Genomic DNA, 22,026 nt, shown 5'->3' on the forward strand with positions numbered 1-22,026 from the left:
CTGGACGTGGATTTATCGCTGGAAGGTGAGTATAATTTTTTCACAGGTACCCTCGGATCGTCGGAGACCGTGGCAGTCGGCGTGTCAACATAGGTAAGTATGTGTGTGTCGGTAGTGTGTAATAAAGTTTTACTATCAAGGTGTGTGTGTCCTGTTTTTATTTGGGTATTTTTTTCCCAGTAGTACTACAGGTACCAGCGGACCCGTTTTTCTCCCGCATGCTGGTACTTGTGGTTCTCCAAGTACCAGCTTGCGGGGGAGGCTTGCTGGGACTTGTAGTACTGCTGGAAAAAACAATATCTTTTTATTATCACAAAAGGCTATCAGCCCCCCCATCCGCAGCCCATTGGATGGGGGGGGACAGCCTCGGGCTTCACCCCTGGCCCTTGGGTGGCTGGGGGGGGGGACCCCTTGATTGAAGGGGTCCCCACTCCCCCAGGGTACCCCGGCCAGGGGTGACTAGTTGGATATTTAATGCCACGGCCGCAGGGCACGGCATAAAAGTGACCCCCGGCTGTGGCATTATCTGTCCAGCTAGTGGAGCCCGATGCTGGTGTTAAAAATACGGGGGACCCCTACTCTTTTTGTCCCCCGTATTTTTGGCACCAGCACCAGGCGCAGAGCCCGGTGCTGGTTTTAAAAATACGGGGGATCCCTGGCCAATTTTTCCCCTGCATTTTTAGAACCAGGACCAGCTCGATGAGCCCGAGGCTGGTTATGCTTTGGAGGGGGGACCCCACGCCATTTTTTTTTCCGGGTTTTTCACGTTTTTTTACCGTTTTTTAAAATCGCGGCAAAATCCGCCAAATCGGCCGATTTTCGCCCGCGACTCTGGCGAATCCGTTTTTCATTGAATATGGTGAATTCCGGAAGCCACCTTCCGGGATTCACCTGTCGAATTGAGTCGAATTAAAAAACGGCGAAAATTGCCGCGAATTCGACCGCAATTGCATATACCCCTATATATCTTACAACATTGTACAGCAAGTCTATCAGAAATCAATAACTATCAACTGTCACATCTAATGTGTAGCCTTGATTTAATACATTGATTTAGTACATGGAGCCATAAGACTGAGGACACAGGATTCATTTAAAAACTTCAGGAAATACAAGGGCCGCAGTTATGTGGGGATCAGTCCTCTAGACCAGTGTTTCCCAAACCTTTCTGAATCACTGTGCCCTAGAGTATCAGAATTTTATTCCTGGCATCCCTAGGCCAAAAGTATTATTAAATAATATAAAATAAAATGTAATTAAGTAAATTGTGTTTATACGTCATTATTAGGTTCAGTGGTGAGGGATAAGATATTCTTCTGTTTGTCCAACTATTTTATGATTGGAAGCCACAAGCACTGGTTCTGCCTATTACACTGGCCATGAATAATTTTAATTGGTGCTGGATCACAACACAGGGCACCGATGCAAATGTGCCACACCACCCAGCTTGGGAGCCGCTGCTCTATACAAATGAAAACTATTATTCTGTATAATGCAGTGTTTGAGGGTGAAAACAGACCTTTAGATTTTTGATTGCGTACTGTACATTATTATTTGTTATAGGATTCATGAGGTCACAGCTAACACAAGTGTTTAGGATTACAAAGATATGCCTAAAGTGAAATCTGAATTTAAGTCCCTATATTCATATTCAACTCCTTTTGATCTATGTAATGTTGCCTTTCTATTTCGAATAATTGATCTTGTGTATACCCTGATGTCCCTCCTGCTCCTTGGCTTCCCTTCACTTCCCTTCTCTATATATTTGCATTTGTAAAATCTGAAAAGAAAGTATTAAAAAATAAAATTGCACGTGTCGCCGATTTGTGTAGAACAGATCTGGAAGATAATCATTAGCCCTCCTCGAGATGAGATATCAGTCTGCATAGCTGCCCTTTCTATTTATAGATTGTAAGCTGCACTGGGGCAAGGACTGATGTGAATGGTCAAATATTCTCTGTAAACGCTGCAGAATCTGTGTGCGCTATATAAATAACTGGTAATTAAAATAAATAAATGTAACATTGTTTTTTTAGGCTGCGTTGCAATGTTATGTGAGGTGACATAGAATAATTACCAGCTCTGAAGGTTAAGTGGCCAGTTGATAATTTAAAGCCTCAACAAATTACAAGCAGCAGCATCCTGTATCCTAGCAACACTCCCCTGTCAATCCTCAAAACACAATACACTTTTCTTGTCCAACTGTAAGACAGTAGATGCAGAATAAATGCAAACCTGCCCTGGTGTCTAGTGATATCCCACAATCACAGAGCTAGAATAGTCCATTAGTACAAATTAATTTATCCAGATTCATCTGTCTACCTCAAACCTCATGCCACTTAATTCTTTCTATCTCTATTCTGCATAAATTACACATTCTTATATAATGCTTTAGCACAAAGTAAATAATGGATAATAGCAATAATTTGTTGCCAAATGCAAAAATAGAAATAAATGTGCGTGTCAACACTGAAGACATCTTTATATCTGCAAAGCGTGAAAGACGAAGAAAGAGTGCAGAAGTGAAAGCGGTAAATGGGATCTTGCTAATTGCAGATAGTGTGCGTCACGTTTTATCTGATTCATTTGTTTCAGAGAACTCTCATTGTGGCAGAAACATTAGTTCCAGATGCACTTTCGGAGTATGAAATGTATCATGCCTTCTAGAGAGTGGAGAAGTTGACAAGAGCCCAAGATGCCCATAGTAACCAATCAGCATCTAGGTAGCATTTATCTATACAATGATATGTAGAAGTTGATATGGGCACTCACGGAGCAATAATCTAAGCAATCAGACTAGATTGCTATGATTTTAAGCATGATCTGTCCGTGTGTACCCCACACAGCGCTAGCGATGCGTGGTCCCGCGCGTCGCTATCGCTGGTGCTAGATTGGCCTGCATACAGGCTCAATCTAGCACATTGCTCATTTCACCCGCTGGGTGAAATGCGTTTCACTCAGCACACATCTCTCCCCACATCTGCAAGTGAATACGGGCCTTTAGAAGGCTTGATTAATATCCCTCTTTATCTTGTCACTTTCCTTAAATTTGCAATTAGACCCCAAACCGACGAGGGAGTCAGCCATAAAAATCAGTTTAAGAAGAGAACTGCTTCCTACCAGTGCAATGAAATAGATGACTAAAAAGGAAAGCTATTCCTTTTTCATTTTCATTCAGACAGTTCATAGAAAAGTTGCTTACCACTGCCCTACTGAGCTCGGAGACTGTTCCATACCAGAGTTCTGTTCTGATCGCAGCAGTAAATTTGTTAGCAAATGGGCAAAACCATGGGGGTAATTCAGAGTTGATCACAGAAGCAAATTTGTTAGCAGTTGGGCAAAACCATGTGCACTGCAGGGGGAGGGGCAGGTATAACATGTGCAGAGAGAGTTTGATTTGGGTGTGGTGTGTTCAAACAGTGTAAAAATAAAGAAGCAAGTATTTACCCTGCACAGAAACAAAATAACCCACCCAAATCAACTGTCTCTGCACATGGTATATCTGCCCCCCCCCCCCCCCCCCTGCAGTGCACATGGTTTTGCCCAACTGATAATAAGAATTTACTTACCGATAATTCTATTTCTCGTAGTCGGTAGTAGATGCTGGGGACTCCGTAAGGACCATGGGGATTAGCGGCTCCGCAGGAGACTGGGCACAAAAGTAAAGCTTTAGAACCACCTGGTGTGCACTGGCTCCTCCCCCTATGACCCTCCTCCAAGCCTCAGTTAGGATACTGTGCCCGGACGAGCGTACACAATAAGGAAGGATTTTGAATCCCGGGTAAGACTCACACCAGCCACACCAATCACACCATATAACTTGTGATCTAAACCCAGTTAACAGCATGATAACAGAGGAGCCTCTAGAAAAGATGGCTCACTACAGCAATAACCCGATTTTTTGGTAACAATAACTATGTACCAGTATTGCAGACAATCCGCACTTGGGATGGGCGCCCAGCATCCACTACGGACTACGAGAAATAGAATTATCGGTAAGTAAATTCTTATTTTCTCTAACGTCCTAAGTGGATGCTGGGGACTCCGTAAGGACCATGGGGATTATACCAAAGCTCCCAAACGGGCGGGAGAGTGCGGATGACTCTGCAGCACCAAATGAGAGAACTCCAGGTCCTCCTCAGCCAGGGTATCAATTTTGTAGAATTTTACAAACGTATTTGCTCCTGACCAAGTAGCTGCTCGGCAAAGTTGTAAAGCCGAGACCCCTCGGGCAGCCGCCCAAGATGAGCCCATCTTCCTTGTGGAGTGGGCATTTACAGATTTTTGGCTGTGGCAGGCCTGCCACAGAATGTGCAAGCTGAATTGTACTACAAATCCAACGAGCAATAGTCTGCTTAGAAGCAGGAGCACCCAGCTTGTTGGATGCATACAGGATAAACCGCGAGTCAGATTTTCTGACTCCAGCCGTCCTGGAAACATATATTTTCAGGGCCCTGATAACGTCTAGCAACTTGGAGTCCTCCAAGTCCCTAGTAGCCGCAGGCACCACAATAGGTTGGTTCAGGTGAAACGCTGAAACCGCCTTAGGGAGAAACTGAGGACAAGTCCTCAATTCCGCCCTGTCCGAATGGAAAATCAGATAAGGGCTTTTACAGGATAAAGCCGCCAATTCTGACACGCGCCTGGCCCAGGCCAGGGCCAACAGCATGACCACTTTCCATGTGAGATATTTTAACTCCACAGATTTAAGTGGTTCAAACCAATGTGACTTTTGGAACCCAAAAACTACATTGAGATCTCAAGGTGCCACTGGAGGCACAAAAGGAGGCTGTATATGCAGTACCCCTTTTACAACGTCTGAACTTCAGGGACTGAAGCTAGTTCTTTTTGGAAGAAAATTGACAGGGCCGAAATTTGAACCTTAATGGACCCCAATTTCAGGCCCATAGACACTCCTGTTTGCAGGAAATGTAGGAATCGACCCAGTTGAATTTCCTCCGTCGGGCCATACTGGCCTCGCACCACGCAACATATTTTCGCCAAATGCGGTGATAATGTTTTGGGGTTACATCCTTCCTGGCTTTGATCAGGATAGGGATGACTTCATCCGGAATGCCTTTTTTCCTTCAGGATCCGGCGTTCAACCGCCCTGCCGTCAAACGCAGCCGCGGTAAGTCTTGGAACAGACAGGGTCCTTGCTGGAGCAGGTCCCTTCTTAGAGGTAGAGGCCACGGATCCTCCGTGAGCATCTCTTGAAGTTCCGGTTACCAAGTCCTTCTTGGCCAATCCGGAGCCACGAATATAGTGCTTACTCCTCTCCATCTTATCAATCTCAGTACCTTGGGTATGAGAGGCAGATGAGGGAACACATACACTGACTGGTACACCCACGGTGTTACCAGAGCGTCCACAGCTATTGCCTGAGGGTCCCTTGACCTGGCGCAATACCTGTCGAGTTTTTCCCAACGGTTTATAATCATGTGGAAGACTTCTGGGTGAAGTCCCCACTCTCCCGGGTGGAGGTCGTGTCTGCTGAGGAAGTCTGCTTCCCAGTTGTCCACTCCCGGAATTGCTGACAGTGCTATCACATGATTTTCCGCCCAGCGAAGAATCCTTGCAGCTTCTGCCATTGCCCTCCTGCTTCTTGTGCCACCCTGTCTGTTTACGTGGGTGACTGCCGTGATGTTGTCCGACTGGATCAACACCGGCTGACCTTGAAGCAGAGGTCTTGCTAAGCTTAGAGCATTGTAAATGGCCCTTAGCTTCAGGATATTTATGTGAAGTGATGTCTCCAGGCTTGACCATAAGCCCTGGAAATTCCTTCCCTGTGTGACTGCTCCCCAGCCTCGCAGGCTGGCATCAGTGGTCACCAGGACCCAGTCCTGAATGCCGAATCTGCGGCCCTCTAGAAGATGAGCACTCTGCAACCAACACAGGAGGGACACCCTTGTTCTTGGTGACAGGGTTATCCGCTGATGCATCTGAAGATGCGACCCGGACCATTTGTCCAGCAGGTCCCACTGGAAAGTTCTTGCGTGGAATCTGCCGAATGGGATTGCTTCGTAGGAAGCCACCATTTTACCCAGAACCCTTGTGCATTGATGCACTGAGACTTGGCTCGGTTTTAGGAGGTTCCTGACTAGCTCGGATAACTCCCTGGCTTTCTTCTCCGGGAGAAACACCTTTTTCTGGACTGTGTCCAGGATCATCCCTAGGAACAGAAGACGAGTCGTCGGAACCAGCTGCGATTTTGGAATATTGAGAATCCAATCGTGCTGCCGCAACACTACCTGAGATAGTGCTACACCGACCTCCAACTGTTCCCTGGATCTTACCCTTATCAGGGAATCGTCCAAGTAAGGGATAACTAAAATTCCCTTCCTTCGAAGGAATATCATCATTTCGGCCATTACCTTGGTAAAGACCCGGGGTGCCGTGGACCATCCATACGGCAGCGTCTGAACTGATAGTGACAGTTCTGTACCATAAACCTGAGGTACCCTTGGTGAGAAGGGTAAATTTGGACATGAAGGTAAGCATCCTCGATGTCCCGAGACATCATGTAGTCCCCTTCTTCCAGGTTCGCAATCACTGCTCTGAGTGACTCAATCTTGAATTTGAACCTCTGTATGTAAGTGTTCAAAGATTTTAGATTTAGAATCGGTCTCACCGAGCCGTCCGGCTTCGGTACCACAACAGTGTGGAATAATACCCCGTTCCCTGTTGCAGGAGGGGTACCTTGATTATCACCTGCTGGGAATACAGCTTGTGAATGGCTTCCAAAACTGTCTCCCTGTCAGAAGGAGACATCGGTAAAGCCGACTTTAGGAAACGGCGAGGGGGAGACGTCTCGAATTCCAATTTGTACCCCTGAGATATCACCTGAAGGATCCAGGGGTCTACTTGTGAGTGAGCCCACTGCGCGCTGAAATTCATTGAGACGGGCCCCCCACCGTGCCTGATTCTGCTTGTAAGGCCCCAGCGTCATACTGAGGGCTTGGCAGAGGCGGGAGAGGGTTTCTGTTCCTGGGAACTGGCTGATTTCTGCAGCCTTTTTCCTCTCCCTCTGTCACGGGGCAGAAATGAGGAACCTTTTGCCCGCTTGTCCACGAAAAGACTGCGCCTGATAATACGGCGTCTTCTCATGTTGAGAGGCGACCTGGGGTACAAACGTGGATTTCCCAGCTGCTGCCGTGGCCAGCAGGTCTGAAAGACCGACCCCAAATAACTCCTCCCTTTAATAAGGCAATACTTCCAAATGCCGTTTGGAATACGCATCACCTGACCACTGACGTGTCCATAACCTTCTACTGGTAGAAATGGACAACGCACTTAGACTTGATGCCAGTCGGCAAATATTCCGCTGTGCATCATGCATATATAGAAATGCATCTTTTAAATGCTCTATAGGCAAAAATATACTGTCCCTATCTAGGGTATCAATATTTTTAGTCAGGGAATCCGACCACGCCAACCCAGCACTGCCCATCCAGGCTGAGGCGATTGCTGGTCGCAGTATAACACCAGTATGTGTGTAAATAAATTTTAGGATACCCTCCTGCTTTCTATCAGCAGGATCCTTAAGGGCGGCCATCTCAGGAGAGGGTAGAGCCCTTACAAGCGTGTGAGCGCTTTATCCACCCTAGGGGGTGTTTCCCAACGCACCCTAACCTCTGGCGGGAAAGGATATAATGCCAATAACATTTTAGAAATTATCAGTTGTTATCGGGGGAAAACCACGCATCATCACACACCTCATTTAATTTCTCAGATTCAGGAAAACTACAGGTAGTTTTTCCTCACCGAACATAATACCCCTTTTTGGTGGTACTCGTATTATCAGAAATGTGTAAAACATTTTTCATTGCCTCAATCATGTAACGTGTGGCCCTACTGGAAGTCACATTTGTCTCTTCACCGTCGACACTGGAGTCAGTATCCGTGTCGGCGTCTATATCTGCCATCTGAGGTAACGGGCGCTTTAGAGCCCCTGACGGCCTATGAGACGTCTGGACAGGCCCAAGCTGAGTAGCCGGCTGTCTCATGTCAACCACTGTCTTTTATACAGAGCTGACACTGTCACGTAATTCCTTCCAACAGTTCATCCACTCAGGTGTCGACCCCCTAGGGGGTGACATCACTATTACAGGCAATCTGCTCCGTCTCCACATCATTTTTCTCCTCATACATGTCGACACAAACGTACCGACATACAGCACACACACAGGGAATGCTCTGATAGAGGACAGGACCCCACTAGCCCTTTGGGGAGACAGAGGGAGAGTTTGCCAGCACACACCAGAGCGCTATATATATATATATATATATATATATATATATATATATATATATATACACGGATAACCTTATATAAGTGTTTTTCCCCTTATAGCTGCTGTATCTTTAATACTGCGCGTAATTAGTGCTCCCCCTCTCTTTTTTAACCCTTTCTGTAGTGTAGTGACTGCAGGGGAGAGACAGGGAGCTTCCCTCCAACGGAGCTGTGAGGGAAAATGGCGCCAGTGTGCTGAGGAGATAGGCTCCACCCCCTTATCGGCGGCCTTATCTCCCGTTTTTCTATGTATTCTGGCAGGGGTTAAATGCATCCATATAGCCCAGGAGCTATATGTGATGCATTTTTTGCCATCCAAGGTGTTTTTTATTGCGTCTCAGGGCGCCCCCCCCCCAGCGCCCTGCACCCTCAGTGACCGGAGTGTGAAGTGTGCTGAGAGCAATGGCGCACAGCTGCAGTGCTGTGCGCTACCTTGTTGAAGACAGGACGTCTTCTGCCGCCGATTTTCCGGACCTCTTCTGCCTTCTGGCTCTGTAAGGGGGCCGGCGGCGCGGCTCTGGGACCCATCCAGGCTGGGCCTGTGATCGTCCCTCTGGAGCTAATGTCCAGTAGCCTAAGAAGCCCAATCCACTCTGCACGCAGGTGAGTTCGCTTCTTCTCCCCTTAGTCCCTCGATGCAGTGAGCCTGTTGCCAGCAGGTCTCACTGAAAATAAAAAACCTAAAACTAAACTTTTCACTAAGCAGCTCAGGAGAGCCACCTAGTGTGCACCCTTCTCGTTCAGGGCACAAAATCTTAACTGAGGCTTGGAGGAGGGTCATAGGGGGAGGAGCCAGTGCACACTAGGTGGTTCTAAAGCTTTACTTTTGTGCCCAGTCTCCTGCGGAGCCGCTAATCCCCATGGTCCTTACGGAGTCCCCAGCATCCACTTAGGACGTTAGAGAAAACAAATTTGCTGCTATGATCAACTCTGAATTAGGCCCCATGTACACTGCAGGGGGATGTCAGATATAACATGTGCAGAGAGAGTTAGATTTGGGTGAGTTATATTGTTTCTGTGCAGGGTAAATACTGGGTGCTTTATTTTTACACTACAATTTGGTTTTCAGTTTGAACACACCCCACCCAAATCTAACTCTATCTGCACATGTTATATCTGCCCCACCTGCACTGCACGTGGTTTTGCGATCAGGTCTGAATTAGGCCCTAAAGCAGTTGTGTCCAGACTTTGGGACTTGGGAATCTACTGCAAAGGCTGAAAATCATTTACTATATATCAAGTAGGGATAGTTGCACATGCTGTAGCCACTCACCCGACAAAAAGTAGTGTGACCTTATGTCAAGGGGCATGTCCCACCAAAATCAATATATACAGGTATATACTAGGAGAGTAGAGATAGACTCCCTGAGGAAGACCTAGAAAGGTCGACACGCGTAGGAGCTAACAGGACACCGTTTCAAACAGACTGCCTTAATCATATTAAACACAGCAGAGCTCTCTATTTCTGGACACATTCATCACCCACGGCGCTGAAGACTGCTGATGAACAGGAACAGGTCACGTGACCGCGAGGTGCAGGAAAGTGAAAGTGAAACCGGACGAAAAGCTGCAAGACTGACAAGGAAGCAAGGTGACAGCGGAAGTTGGGAATCGAGCACAGAAGAATAAGGTAAGGGCTCTGTAAGTGGGGAGGTGCACTGCGGACAGTCCCGCTCCGGGTCTCGAAGTCAGTGACACTTTTCCCCCCCAGAGACACGACCGCACTCCTCGGATCTGGCCGGCGGCAGACGCCTGTCTACACGGGCGCCTTCCGCAGCCACAGACCGAGTCAGAGAGCGGCGAGTCCAGAGCCAAAAATTACCTATCTCCTGCAACTCATCCCTCCCGCATAGCCACCTGGTGTACCCCTTCATTTGCTAGCACCGTCAGAAGATCACCTCACCCCCCCTGCCTCTCAAGACAGGATCAAGCTGCTGCAACAGACTTTTTGACCGTGACCCCCGTATATTACTGAACGAGCTCCTCTGGGACTGTGTTGTATATACCCCTCCACACATTGTGGTAGTAGTTTGAGCACAATTAAACGAGGTGGGACGCCACACTCTATTGTACTGGACTGCGGACCAAAGTATACATATGTATAGATTTCTTTCATATGCATATATATATACACTCTTTCATTAATGTATTAATTTCCTATTTTTTCACATCTTTTTCCATTTATTCTCTTTCTGTCATTTTGTTTTAGATTAAATACACTTATTCTTCATATATACAGCGTATACTTGTCATTTAGTATTACAACCATTACCACCACATATTCAGGCGCAATTGTGTACCCTTATGTTATATATCTTTAAAGAGGTATTGGGTTTAACCTCCACCACAATTTTGCTGCCACAGCGTTTATCCACACAAGTAGAGCGCTGGATACAATTTGTTCATATACTAGGAGAGAGCTATCTCTAATGCCTGCTACACATAAAAATGATGTAATGAACGACAGAACAATCCCTTCATTACACTGCACTGGTTCGCATGCAATATCGTCCAAGTGGCCGTGCAGCGCGGCTGACCAGAAGATATAGTGCGCAGATTGGGCATACACACTGAACGATTTGGCCAATATGTTGTTCCAATTCGCCATTAAACAACATATCGGTCCAAGATCGTTAAAGTGTGTACCTAGTCAGGGGTGCAGCTTTGTATCAGGGACCAGGTGTCTCTCAGAAAGGGATACAGCTCGGAACAAGTTGTTCAGGCTAAGCTGTTCTTAGCTGCTCCGTCTCTCTATCATAGCTTTTTGAACCAGGTCCCAGGGGCCAAGGGCAGGGACCACAGGAAGCTCCACAGCCTCTTAATGTCCGTGTTCTCCTCCAGCATCTCAAACACGATAATCACCTGCTCCGGGAAAACATTGAGTGTGCGCGGTTGGGAAAATGGCTCTTCTGGGGCTAGGGAGACACCGTTGCAGCTGGCCAGGAGTTGGGAGCATTCGCCATGGAATATTGGCAGGAAAAGCAGTGAGCACAGCTCGCATATCATGCACTGCAGCAGGTGCCCAGCAAAAGGGATTGCAGAAATAGGTGAACATGGGGGGTTGCGTCTGAGGCCGTGCTGTCACATGTGAAAGCTGCGGCTTCAGAACAGCAAGCCAACAAGAAACAGCTTGATTCTTGCTGTCTACTGCTGGACGTCAATCACAATCAACACTTTAACCACCCCTGCTGTAGAGTAATTGCTGTAGAGTATATTGACCAGACAACCTCTTTAACAGCATAGAAACAGATTACATTGTATTGGAGAGGATGAGTGAAGAGGGGGCTGTGTATTGGAGAGGATGAGTATTTGTAGAGGATGGAAGAGAATTGAATTATAAAAAAATTAAAAATTACGAAAATTTCCCCACCCAAAAAATAATAACATTTTTCATTGTCATATACATGAGAGCTAAAGCACAAAATTCAGAATATGACCGTAAAGGTTTAGAATAGCGCCATTGCTTCTGCCTTGCGCAGAGGCTCCGACTTGCCCCTAACCTCTGCATGAGATCCCTTCCGGACAGATTTCACTACAATTGCCTTATTCTTTTCTTCAAGGTCAAATCCATAATCTTCTTCTTGAGGTAGGATCTAAAAACAAACATTAAACACCTTTAGCTAAGCTGTATATTTGCATGGTATATTCCCATATTGCCATGGTGCATTTCTTCAGAAGTGAAACATTAATTACATTGTGCCAAAATAACTACCATGTACAGTGAGAAAGCAGGTTCACGCTCTCATGTATTGCATCCCTGGCAGGTGACCAGGAGAGGAGAATAGCATGGAGAAATAACAGCCCTAGAGTCATGTGTCCAACAATTTCACAATCAGTAATTCATTGTTAAGTCCTGCCAATGAAAACACCCTAGCTCACAAGTCTGCAGAATTATGTTAAAGAGAGCTTTGACGAGACAAACAAATTAGCTAATATACCAATTATCTCTCACACAGCCCTTGCCATAAGTCCACATCCCACAAGCTTTTGTATAGTATATTGAAGAGTCTGTCACACAATAAGTAGGCAGATGAGCTCTGGAAGGAAATGAGGGTGCTCTGGGGAAGAGAAAGCAAGTTATGGAATTGTATTAAATGGTGATCGGTTATGAATCACAGGGTCGACCCTAGTTAGATCGGCAGTCATTAGGTCGACCACTATTGGTCGACATGGCAAAGGTCAACATGCTGAAAAGATCAACATTTGAAAGGTCGACATGGTCAAAATGTCGACAATGGAAAAGGTTGACAGGGACAAAAGGCTGACACTGGAAAAGGTCTACATGACAAATGTCGACACAAAAAAGTCGACAACATTATTATTGTGACGTTTTCACTATCACAGCACATGGAACCCCAATCACTGTACTGCTTCGCTCGCCATGCTTCAGGCAAAGTGCCTTGCTCTGCTACAGGTTACTATTCCCAATCGTATCGTAGTCCATGTGGATGGTAACGTATGAAAAAAATTAAGAAAATGGTGGAAAAAAATAAAAAGCTGTATCAACCAAATCTGTGTAGACCATTTTCACGTCAACCTTTTGTAACTGTCGGCCATATGAACTGCCATGTTGACCGTTATCCTATTGATTGTCTACCTAATTATGGTCGACCTATCATCCGGATACCATGGTGATCACTGCCAGCAACATAGAGTAGAAACTAGGAAAAACCCTATAAAGATTATTCCCTACAGTTATCTCTTAATCGTTACATTAATAAACTTATGCAAATAGAAGGCCTTTGGTACCCCATGGTATGTAAAATATCTGCAGCTCTACACTGTGCTCTGTAAAACGCAAATCTATTGTTGGGATAGCAGTGGGTGCTGTATATTTCACCCAAAGCAGCCTTCAAGGTAATTTTAGCTCACTTGGCACATGTTACTACAGTCTTATCTAAACAACATATATAAACAGGTAGGGGATTAATTTGTGAAAATAATAAATAAAATCTTTTTAACAAGGTAAAAAAAAAAAAAAGGTCTACAATATAGGGGGGGACCATGAACTTTTAACAGCAAGTAAAGACACTAGTTGACCTAATGGGGGTCATTCATATGTTGTAGGAGTTGCAGCCATAGCAAAGAACTGATTATAAAGACTTTGAGCATGTGCCGGACTCATTCTGTGCATATGCAAACGTGTACTGCAACAATGGACGCAGGACTGTCAGTGACTTACAGTGTGATGCCATCTGGGGGCGGGAAGGGTGCGGCAATGGCCTCCGTTTCTCCAAATGGAGGCATTTTGCTGCCGTTACAGAAGAGGGAAGAGGCCAGGATCTGTCAGAGGATGCAGATATAATGGTCTCTAGGTAGCAGCTGCGGCGGCTGGCTTCAAAGCCGTGATTCGATACTATGTCCTTGGATGTAGTACAAATTAGTAATGCAGCAGGAGGCATGACGCCTCCTTCTGCATTACCATATTAGTGCTATCACTGCTGCTTCAACGTAAGTAGCATTGATAGAAACTCCAGCCACATCTGACTGTCACCCAATATGCCACAGTCACTGATGATGATGATGACTGCAATGTGTAGTTCTATCAGATCAGAGGCCTGAACTGCATTTACCATCTTCGGCCAATACCCACTATGCACTGTCGGCTTCTGACATCTCTCACCAGCAGCCAAGCTAAGGACCAGGAAATGACAGTACCTTTTTTATGTCCATTCCTGGAGAGCGAGTGAAGAGAGGAGATGTATACTGGGGAGGATAAGTGAAGAGGGGGGCTGTGTATTGGGGAGGATAAGTGAAGAGGGGGGCTGTGTATTGGAGAGGATGAGTGAAGAGGGGGCTGTGTATTGGGGGATGACTGAAGAGGGGGCTGTGTACTGAGAAGGATGAGTGAAGAGGGGGCTGTGTATTGGGGAGGATGAGTGTACAGGGGGAGCGGTGTATTGGGGAGGATGAGTGAACAGGGGGGCTGTGTATTGGAGAGGATGAGTGAAGAGGGGGCAGTGTATTGGGGAGGATGAGTGAAGAGGGGGCTGTGTATTGGGGAGGATGAGTGAAGAGGGGGCTGTGTATTGGGGAGGATAAGTGAAGAGGGGGGTTATGTATTGGGGAGGCTGACTGAAAATGGGGGTTGAGTATTGGGGAGGATGACTGAAGATGGGGGTTGAGTATTGGGGAGGATGAGTTAAGAGAGGGAGCTGTGTATTGGGGAGGAGTGAATAGGGGGAGCTGTGTATTGGGGAGGATGAGTGAACAGGGGGGCTGTGTATTGGGGAGGATGAGTGAAGAGGGGGAGCTGTGTATTGGAGAGGATGAGTGAACAGGGGGGCTGTGTATTGGGGAGGATGAGTGAACAGGGGGGCTGTGTATTGGGGAGGATGAGTGAACAGGGGGAGCTGTGTATTAGGGAGGATGAGTGAAGAGGGGGAGCTGTGTATTGGGGAGGATGAGTGAACAGGGGGGCTGTGTATTGGGGAGGATGAGTGAATAGGGGGAGCTGTGTATTGGAGAGGATGAGTGAACAGGGGGCTGTGTATTGGGGAGGATGAGTGAACAGGGGGGCTGTGTATTGGGGAGGATGAGTGAACAGGGGGAGCTGTGTATTGGAGAGGATGAGTGAACAGGGGGGCTGTGTATTGGGGAGGATGAGTGAACAGGGGGGCTGTGTATTGGAAAGGATTAAGGAAGAGGGGGCTGTGTATTGGGGGGATGAGTGAAGATGGGGCTGTGTATTGGGAGGATGAGCGAAGAGGGGGTGGTGGATTAGGAAAAACGAATGAAGAGGGGGCGGTGTATAAGGCAGGATGACTGAAGAGGGGGTGGTGTATTGGGGAGGATGACTGTAGAGGGGGACTGTGTATTGGGAAGGATGAGTGAAGAGGGGGCTGTGTATTGGGGGGGATGAGTGAGGAAGCCAACATGAGCTCAATTAACAATGCATTACAACAGCAGAATACAGAATAGCATCCCTGAACACACAGGACATTGAACCTTGAAGTGAAAGGGCTATAGCAGCAGAAGACCACACCAGGAACGGGGAACCAATACCTAAGTGCAAATGGCTTACCAAAGCAACAGAGTAGTTGAAGACTGGGAATATATTGCCTGGTATGAGGAAATTCAATTTCTGCTGTGACACACTTATAGTAAGGGCAGATTTTTGAATTAATGACATTAATCCATCCTGCCTTATGTTATGTTAATGGTGTGGTGTAATGGTATGGGGAATGTTTTCTTGGCACACATTAAGGCCATTAATACCAACTGAAAGACCTTAGTCTGACTGAATGTTGTTGTTGACCATTTGCATCCCTTTATAGGTATAGTTTACCCATATTCTAATGGCTACTTTCATTAGCAAGACACACGAGGTAACAAACAGAAGTCATCTCAAGCTGAATCCACAAACATGCCAAAGTGTTCAGTGTACTAAAATGGCCTACTCGGTTAAAGAATATCAACCCATTAGAGCACCTGTAGAATGTGGTGGAACAAATATGCAGCAAATGTGCTACATGATAATGTAACCATGGACAGAAACATTGAGGAATGTTTCCAGCATCTTGTTGAATCAATTCTACAGAGAATCCAGACTGTTTGTGGGGCAGATGGGGTTATCCTACCAGTACTAGTAAGATGCAGCTGCATAATGTACATTAATTAATTAGAGTGATTAAATTCATGACATGTACGTTATGTACTCTCTCTTCTCTGGGAGACTACTATAAATATTAGGCTTCTGTTGTCTGTTATGGATTTGGAACAAAAGGTCACTTTTATTAGATGCGCAGTGATATATTACTGCCAAATTTTTTTATACCTTCATGACCACGAGTACCTTTTTGGGTATAAAAATCCATTGAGATCCAGTCTCTGCACATTTTAAGCTTAATGACAAGTACAGGCATTATAAAACCCGTAGCAGAGCAAATGTTTACCTCTCTGAGTTCACCTTGACGTGGGCCACATACAAATATATGTTCAGTATGGCAGTAGTTTTCTGTCCATCTCCACACCAGCCCGTTCCATGACAGTACTAACCATAAATGTGGGTGAAAGTGGTTGCAACTAGCAAGCTTTTTGGGCTTAGTATGATCAACAATCTAATTACCATGTCAATCGTCCATGCAACAGAGCCCTTTTCTGGGAGAAAATATCTTATTTCATCAGAAAGTTTTGATGTGGCGCCGCCTCTTTTTTTTATAACCTATAGGCATCACTGCCATACAGTAACACCTGATAATAAATAAGAATTTACTCACCGGTAATTCTATTTCTCGTAGTCCGTAGTGGATGCTGGGAACTCCGTAAGGACCATGGGGAATAGCGGGCTCCGAAGGAGGCTGGGCACTCTAGAAAGATTTATGACTACCTGGTGTGCACTGGCTCCTCCCACTATGACCCTCCTCCAAGCCTCAGTTAGGACACTGTGCCCGGACGAGCTGACATAATAAGGAAGGATTTTGAATCCCGGGTAAGACTCATACCAGCCACACCAATCACACTGTACAACTCGTGATACTATATCCAGTTTGACAGTATGAAAAACAACTGAGCCTCTCAACAGATGGCTCAACAATAACCCATTGGGTAACAATAACTATTTACAAGTATTGCAGACAATCCGCACTTGGGATGGGCGCCCAGCATCCACTACGGACTACGAGAAATAGAATTACCGGTGAGTAAATTCTTATTTTCTCTGACGTCCTAGTGGATGCTGGGAACTCCGTAAGGACCATGGGGATTATACCAAAGCTCCCAAACAGGCGGGAGAGTGCGGATGACTCTGCAGCACCGAATGAGAGAACTCTAGGTCCTCCTCAGCCAGGGTATCAAATTTGTAGAATTTTGCAAACGTGTTTGCCCCTGACCAAGTAGCTGCTCGGCAAAGTTGTAAAGCCGAGACCCCTCGGGCAGCCGCCCAAGATGAGCCCACTTTCCTTGTGGAATGGGCATTTACAGATTTTGGCTGTGGCAGGCCTGCCACAGAATGTGCAAGCTGAATTGTACTACAAATCCAGCGAGCAATAGTCTGCTTAGAAGCAGGAGCACCCAGCTTGTTGGGTGCATACAGGATAAACAGCGAGTCAGATTTTCTGACTCCAGCCGTCCTGGAAACATATATTTTCAGGGCCCTGACAACGTCTAGCAACTTGGAGTCCTCCAAATCCTTAGTAGCCGCAGGCACCACAATAGGCTGGTTCAGGTGAAACGCTGACACCACCTTAGGTAGAAACTGGGGACGAGTCCTCAATTCTGCCCTATCCATATGGAAAATCAGATAAGGGCTTTTACATGATAAAGCCAACAATTCTGACACTCGCCTAGCTGAAGCCAAGGCCAATAACATGACCACTTTCCACGTGAGATATTTTAGATCCACGGTTTTTAGTGGCTCAAACCAATGTGATTTTAAGAAACTCAACACCACGTTGAGATCCCAAGGTGCCACAGGGGGCACAAACCGGGGCTGAATATGCAGCACTCCTTTCACAAATGTCTGAACTTCAGGTACTGAAGCTAGTTCTTTTTGAAAGAAAAATCGACAGAGCCGAGATCTGTACTTTAATGGAGCCTAGCTTTAGGCCCATATTCACTCCTGCTTGCAGGAAATGCAGAAATCGACCCAGCTGAAATTCCTCTGTTGGGGCCTTTTTTGCCTCGCACCATGCAACATATTTCTGCCATATGCGGTGATAATGCTTTGCCGTAACATCTTTCCTGGCCTTAATAAGCGTAGGAATGACTTCTTTCGGAATACCCTTTTCCTTCAGGATCCGGTGTTCAACCGCCATGCCGTCAAACGCAGCCGCGGTAAGTCTTGGAACAGGCAGGGCCCCTGCTGTAGCAGGTCCTGTCTGAGCGGTAGAGGCCACGGGTCCTCTGAGAGCATCTCTTGAAGTTCCGGGTACCACGCTCGTCTTGGCCAATCCGGAACCACGAGAATTGTGTTTACTCCTCGCTTTCTTATTATTCTCAATACCTTTGGTATGAGAGGCAGAGGAGGGAACACATAAACCGACTGGTACACCCACGATGTCACTAGAGCGTCCACAGCTATCGCCTGAGGGTCCCTTGACCTGGCGCAATATCTTTTTAACTTTTTGTTGAGGCGGGACGCCATCATGTCCACCTGTGGTTTTTCCCAACGGTTTACCAGCATCTGGAAGACTTGTGGATGAAGTCCCCACTCTCCCGGGTGGAGGTCGTTTCTGCTGAGGAAGTCTGCTTCCCAGTTGTCCACTCCCGGAATGAACACTGCTGACAGTGCTAGTACAGGATTCTCCGCCCATCGGAGAATTCTTGTGGCTTCTGCCATCGCCATCCTGCTTCTTGTGCCGCCCTGTTGATTTACATGGGCGACTGCCGTGATGTTGTCTGACTGGATCAGCACCGGCTGGTGTAGGAGCAGGGATTTTGCTTGACTTAGGGCATTGTAGATGGCCCTTAGTTCCAGAATATTTATGTGAAGGGAAGTCTCCTGACTCGACCATAGTCCTTGGAAGTTTCTTCCCTGTGTGACTGCCCCCCAGCCTCGAAGGCTGGCATCCGTGGTCACCAGGACCCAGTCCTGTATGCCGAACCTGCGGCCCTCTAGAAGATGGGCACTCTGCAGCCACCACAGTAGAGACACCCTGGTTCTTGGAGACAGGGTTATTAAGCGATGCATCTGAAGATGCGATCCGGACCACTGGTCCAACAGGTCCCACTGAAAGATTCTGGCATGGAACCTGCCGAAGGGAATTGCTTCGTAAGAAGCCACCATCTTTCCCAGGACCCGCGTGCAGCGATGCACTGATACCTGTTTTGGTTTCAGGAGGTCTCTGACTAGAGATGACAACTCCCTGGCTTTCTCCTAAGGGAGAAACACTTTTTTCTGGACTGTATCCAGAATCATACCCAGGAACAGTAGCCGTGTCGTCGGAACCAGCTGTGACTTTGGGATATTCAGAATCCAGCCGTGCTGGTGCAGCACTTCCTGAGATAGTGCTACTCCCACCAACAACTGTTCCTTGGACCTCGCTTTTATTAGGAGATCATCCAAGTACGGGATAATTAAAACTCCCTTTTTTCGAAGGAGTATCATCATTTCCGCCATAACCTTGGTAAATACCCTCGGTGCCGTGGACAGTCCAAACGGCAGCGTCTGGAATTGGTAATGGCAATCCTGTACCACAAATCTGAGGTACTCCTGGTGAGGATGGTAAATGGGGACATGCAAGTAAGCATCCTTGATGTCCAGGGATACCATGTAATCCCCCTCGTCCAGGCTTGCAATAACCGCCCTGAGCGATTCCATCTTGAACTTGAATTTTTTTATGTATGTGTTCAAGAATTTCAAATGTAAAATGGGTCTCACCGAACCGTCCGGTTTCGGCACCACAAATAGTGTGGAATAGTAACCCCGGCCTTGTTGAAGTAGGGGTACCTTGATTATCACCTGCTGGGAATACAGCTTGTGAATTGCCGCTAGCACCGCCTCCCTGTCTGAGGGAGCAATCGGCAAGGCAGATTTTAGGAACCGGTGGGGTGGAGACGCCTCGAATTCCAGTTTGTACCCCTGAGATACTATTTGAAGGATCCAGGGATCCACCTGTGAGCGAGCCCACTGATCGCTGAAATTCTTGAGGCGGCCCCCCACCGTACCTGGCTCCGCCTGTGGAGCCCCACCGTCATGCGGCGGACTTGGAAGAAGAAGCGGGGGAGGACTTTTGTTCCTGGGAACCTGCTGTTTGTTGCAGCCTTTTTCCCCTACCTCTGCCTCTGGACAGAAAAGACCCGCCTTTTCCACGCCTGTTTTTCTGGGTCCGAAAGGACTGAACCTGATAAAACGGCGCCTTTTTAGGCTGTGAGGGGACATGGGGTAAAAATGCTGACTTCCCAGACGTTGCTGTGGAAACTAGGTCCGAGAGACCATCCCCAAATAATTCCTCACCCTTATATGGCAACACTTTCATGTGCCTTTTAGAATCTGCATCTCCTGTCCACTGGCGAGTCCATAAGCCTCTCCTAGCAGAAATGGACAATGCACTTACTTTAGATGCCAGTCGGCAGATTTCCCTCTGTGCATCTCTCATATATAAGACTGAGTCTTTGATATGGTCTATGGTTAGCAGGAACGTGTCTCTGTCTAATGTGTCAATATTTTCTGACAGTTTATCTGACCACGCAGCGGCAGCACTGCACATCCAAGCTGACGCAATAGCTGGCCTAAGTATAATGCCTGAGTGTGTATATACAGACTTCAGGATCGCCTCCTGCTTTCTATCAGCAGGTTCCTTGAGGGCGGCCGTATCCGGAGATGGTAGTGCCACCTTTTTAGACAAACGTGTGAGCGCTTTATCCACCTTAGGAGGTGTTTCCCAACGTGACCTATCCTCTGGCGGCAAAGGGAACGCCATTAGTACCTTCTTAGGAATTACCAATTTTTTATCAGGGAAAGCCCACGCTTCTTCACACACTTCATTTAATTCATCTGATGGGGGAAAAACTACGGGTAGTTTTTTCTCTCCAAACATAATACCCTTTTTAGTGGTACCTGTATTTATATCAGAAATGTGTAACACCTCTTTCATTGCCTCAATCATGCAGTGAATGGCCTTAGTGGGCATCAGGTTAGACTCATCGTCGTCGACACTGGTGTCAGTATCAGTGTCGACATCTGGGTCTGCGGTCTGAGGTAGCGGGCGTTTTAGAGCCCCTGATGACCTGTGCGACGCGTGGACAGGCACGAGCTGAGAAGTCGGCTGTCCCACATTTGGCATGTCGTCAAATTTCTTATGTAAGGAGTCTATACGTGCACTCATTTCTTTCCATAAGCTCAACCACTCAGGTGTCTGCCCCGCAGGGGGTGACATCCCTTCTAAAGGCATCTGCTCCGTCTCCACATCATTATCCTCATCAAACATGTCGACACAGCCGTACCGACACACCGCACACACACAGGGAATGCTCCAACAGAGGACAGGACCCACAAAAGCCCTTTGGGGGGACAGAGTGAGAGTATGCCAGCACACACCAGAGCGCTATATAATGCAGGGACTAACCGAGTTATGTCCCCTATAGCTGCTTTTTCTATATAATTGTATACTGCGCCTAAATTTAGTGCCCCCCCTCTCTTTTTTACCCTTTTCTGTAGTGTAGACTGCAGGGGAGAGCCAGGGAGCTTCCTTCCAGCGGATCTGTGAAGGAGAAATGGCGCCAGTGTGCTAAGGGAGATAGCTCCGCCCCTTTTCCGCGGACTATTCTCCCGCTTTTTCCTATATTCTGGCAGGGGTATTTTCCACATATATAGCCTCTGGGGCTATATATTGTGGTATTTTTGCCAGCCAAGGTGTTATTATTGCTTCTCAGGGCGCCCCCCCCCAGCGCCCTGCACCCTCAGTGACCGGAGTGTGAAGTGTGTGAGAGGAGCAATGGCGCACAGCTGCAGTGCTGTGCGCTACCTTGGTGAAGACTGATGTCTTCTGCCGCCGATTTTCCGGACCTCTTCTTGCTTCTGGCTCTGTAAGGGGGACGGCGGCGCGGCTCCGGGACTGAACACCAAGGACTGGGCCTGCGGTCGATCCCTCTGGAGCTAATGGTGTCCAGTAGCCTAAGAAGCCCAAGCTGGCTGCAAGCAGGCAGGTTCGCTTCTTCTCCCCTTAGTCCCTCGCTGCAGTGAGCCTGTTGCCAGCAGGTCTCACTGAAAATAAAAAACCTAATTTCTATCTTTCTTTCTAAAGGCTCAGGAGAGCCCCTAGTGTGCATCCAACCTCGGCCGGGCACAAAAT

At 47.1% G+C, this 22,026-nt stretch overlaps 1 protein-coding gene across 3 annotated transcripts in view; it reads right to left on the reverse strand.

Annotated features, from left to right (window-relative positions):
* The window catches only part of PREX1 (phosphatidylinositol-3,4,5-trisphosphate dependent Rac exchange factor 1), a 454,902-nt gene that overhangs the window by 101,198 nt on the left and 331,678 nt on the right, over positions 1-22,026 (reverse strand). For all 3 annotated transcript variants that reach the window (XM_063958866.1, XM_063958867.1, XM_063958868.1), the window contains one exon: positions 11,794-11,886. In XM_063958866.1, coding sequence (XP_063814936.1) covers positions 11,794-11,886 — 93 coding nt within the window. The remainder of the gene's footprint in view (positions 1-11,793; positions 11,887-22,026) is intronic.

This window comes from Pseudophryne corroboree, chromosome 3 (genome assembly GCF_028390025.1).
Source record: "Pseudophryne corroboree isolate aPseCor3 chromosome 3, aPseCor3.hap2, whole genome shotgun sequence".
Taxonomy (NCBI): Eukaryota; Metazoa; Chordata; class Amphibia; order Anura; family Myobatrachidae; genus Pseudophryne; species Pseudophryne corroboree.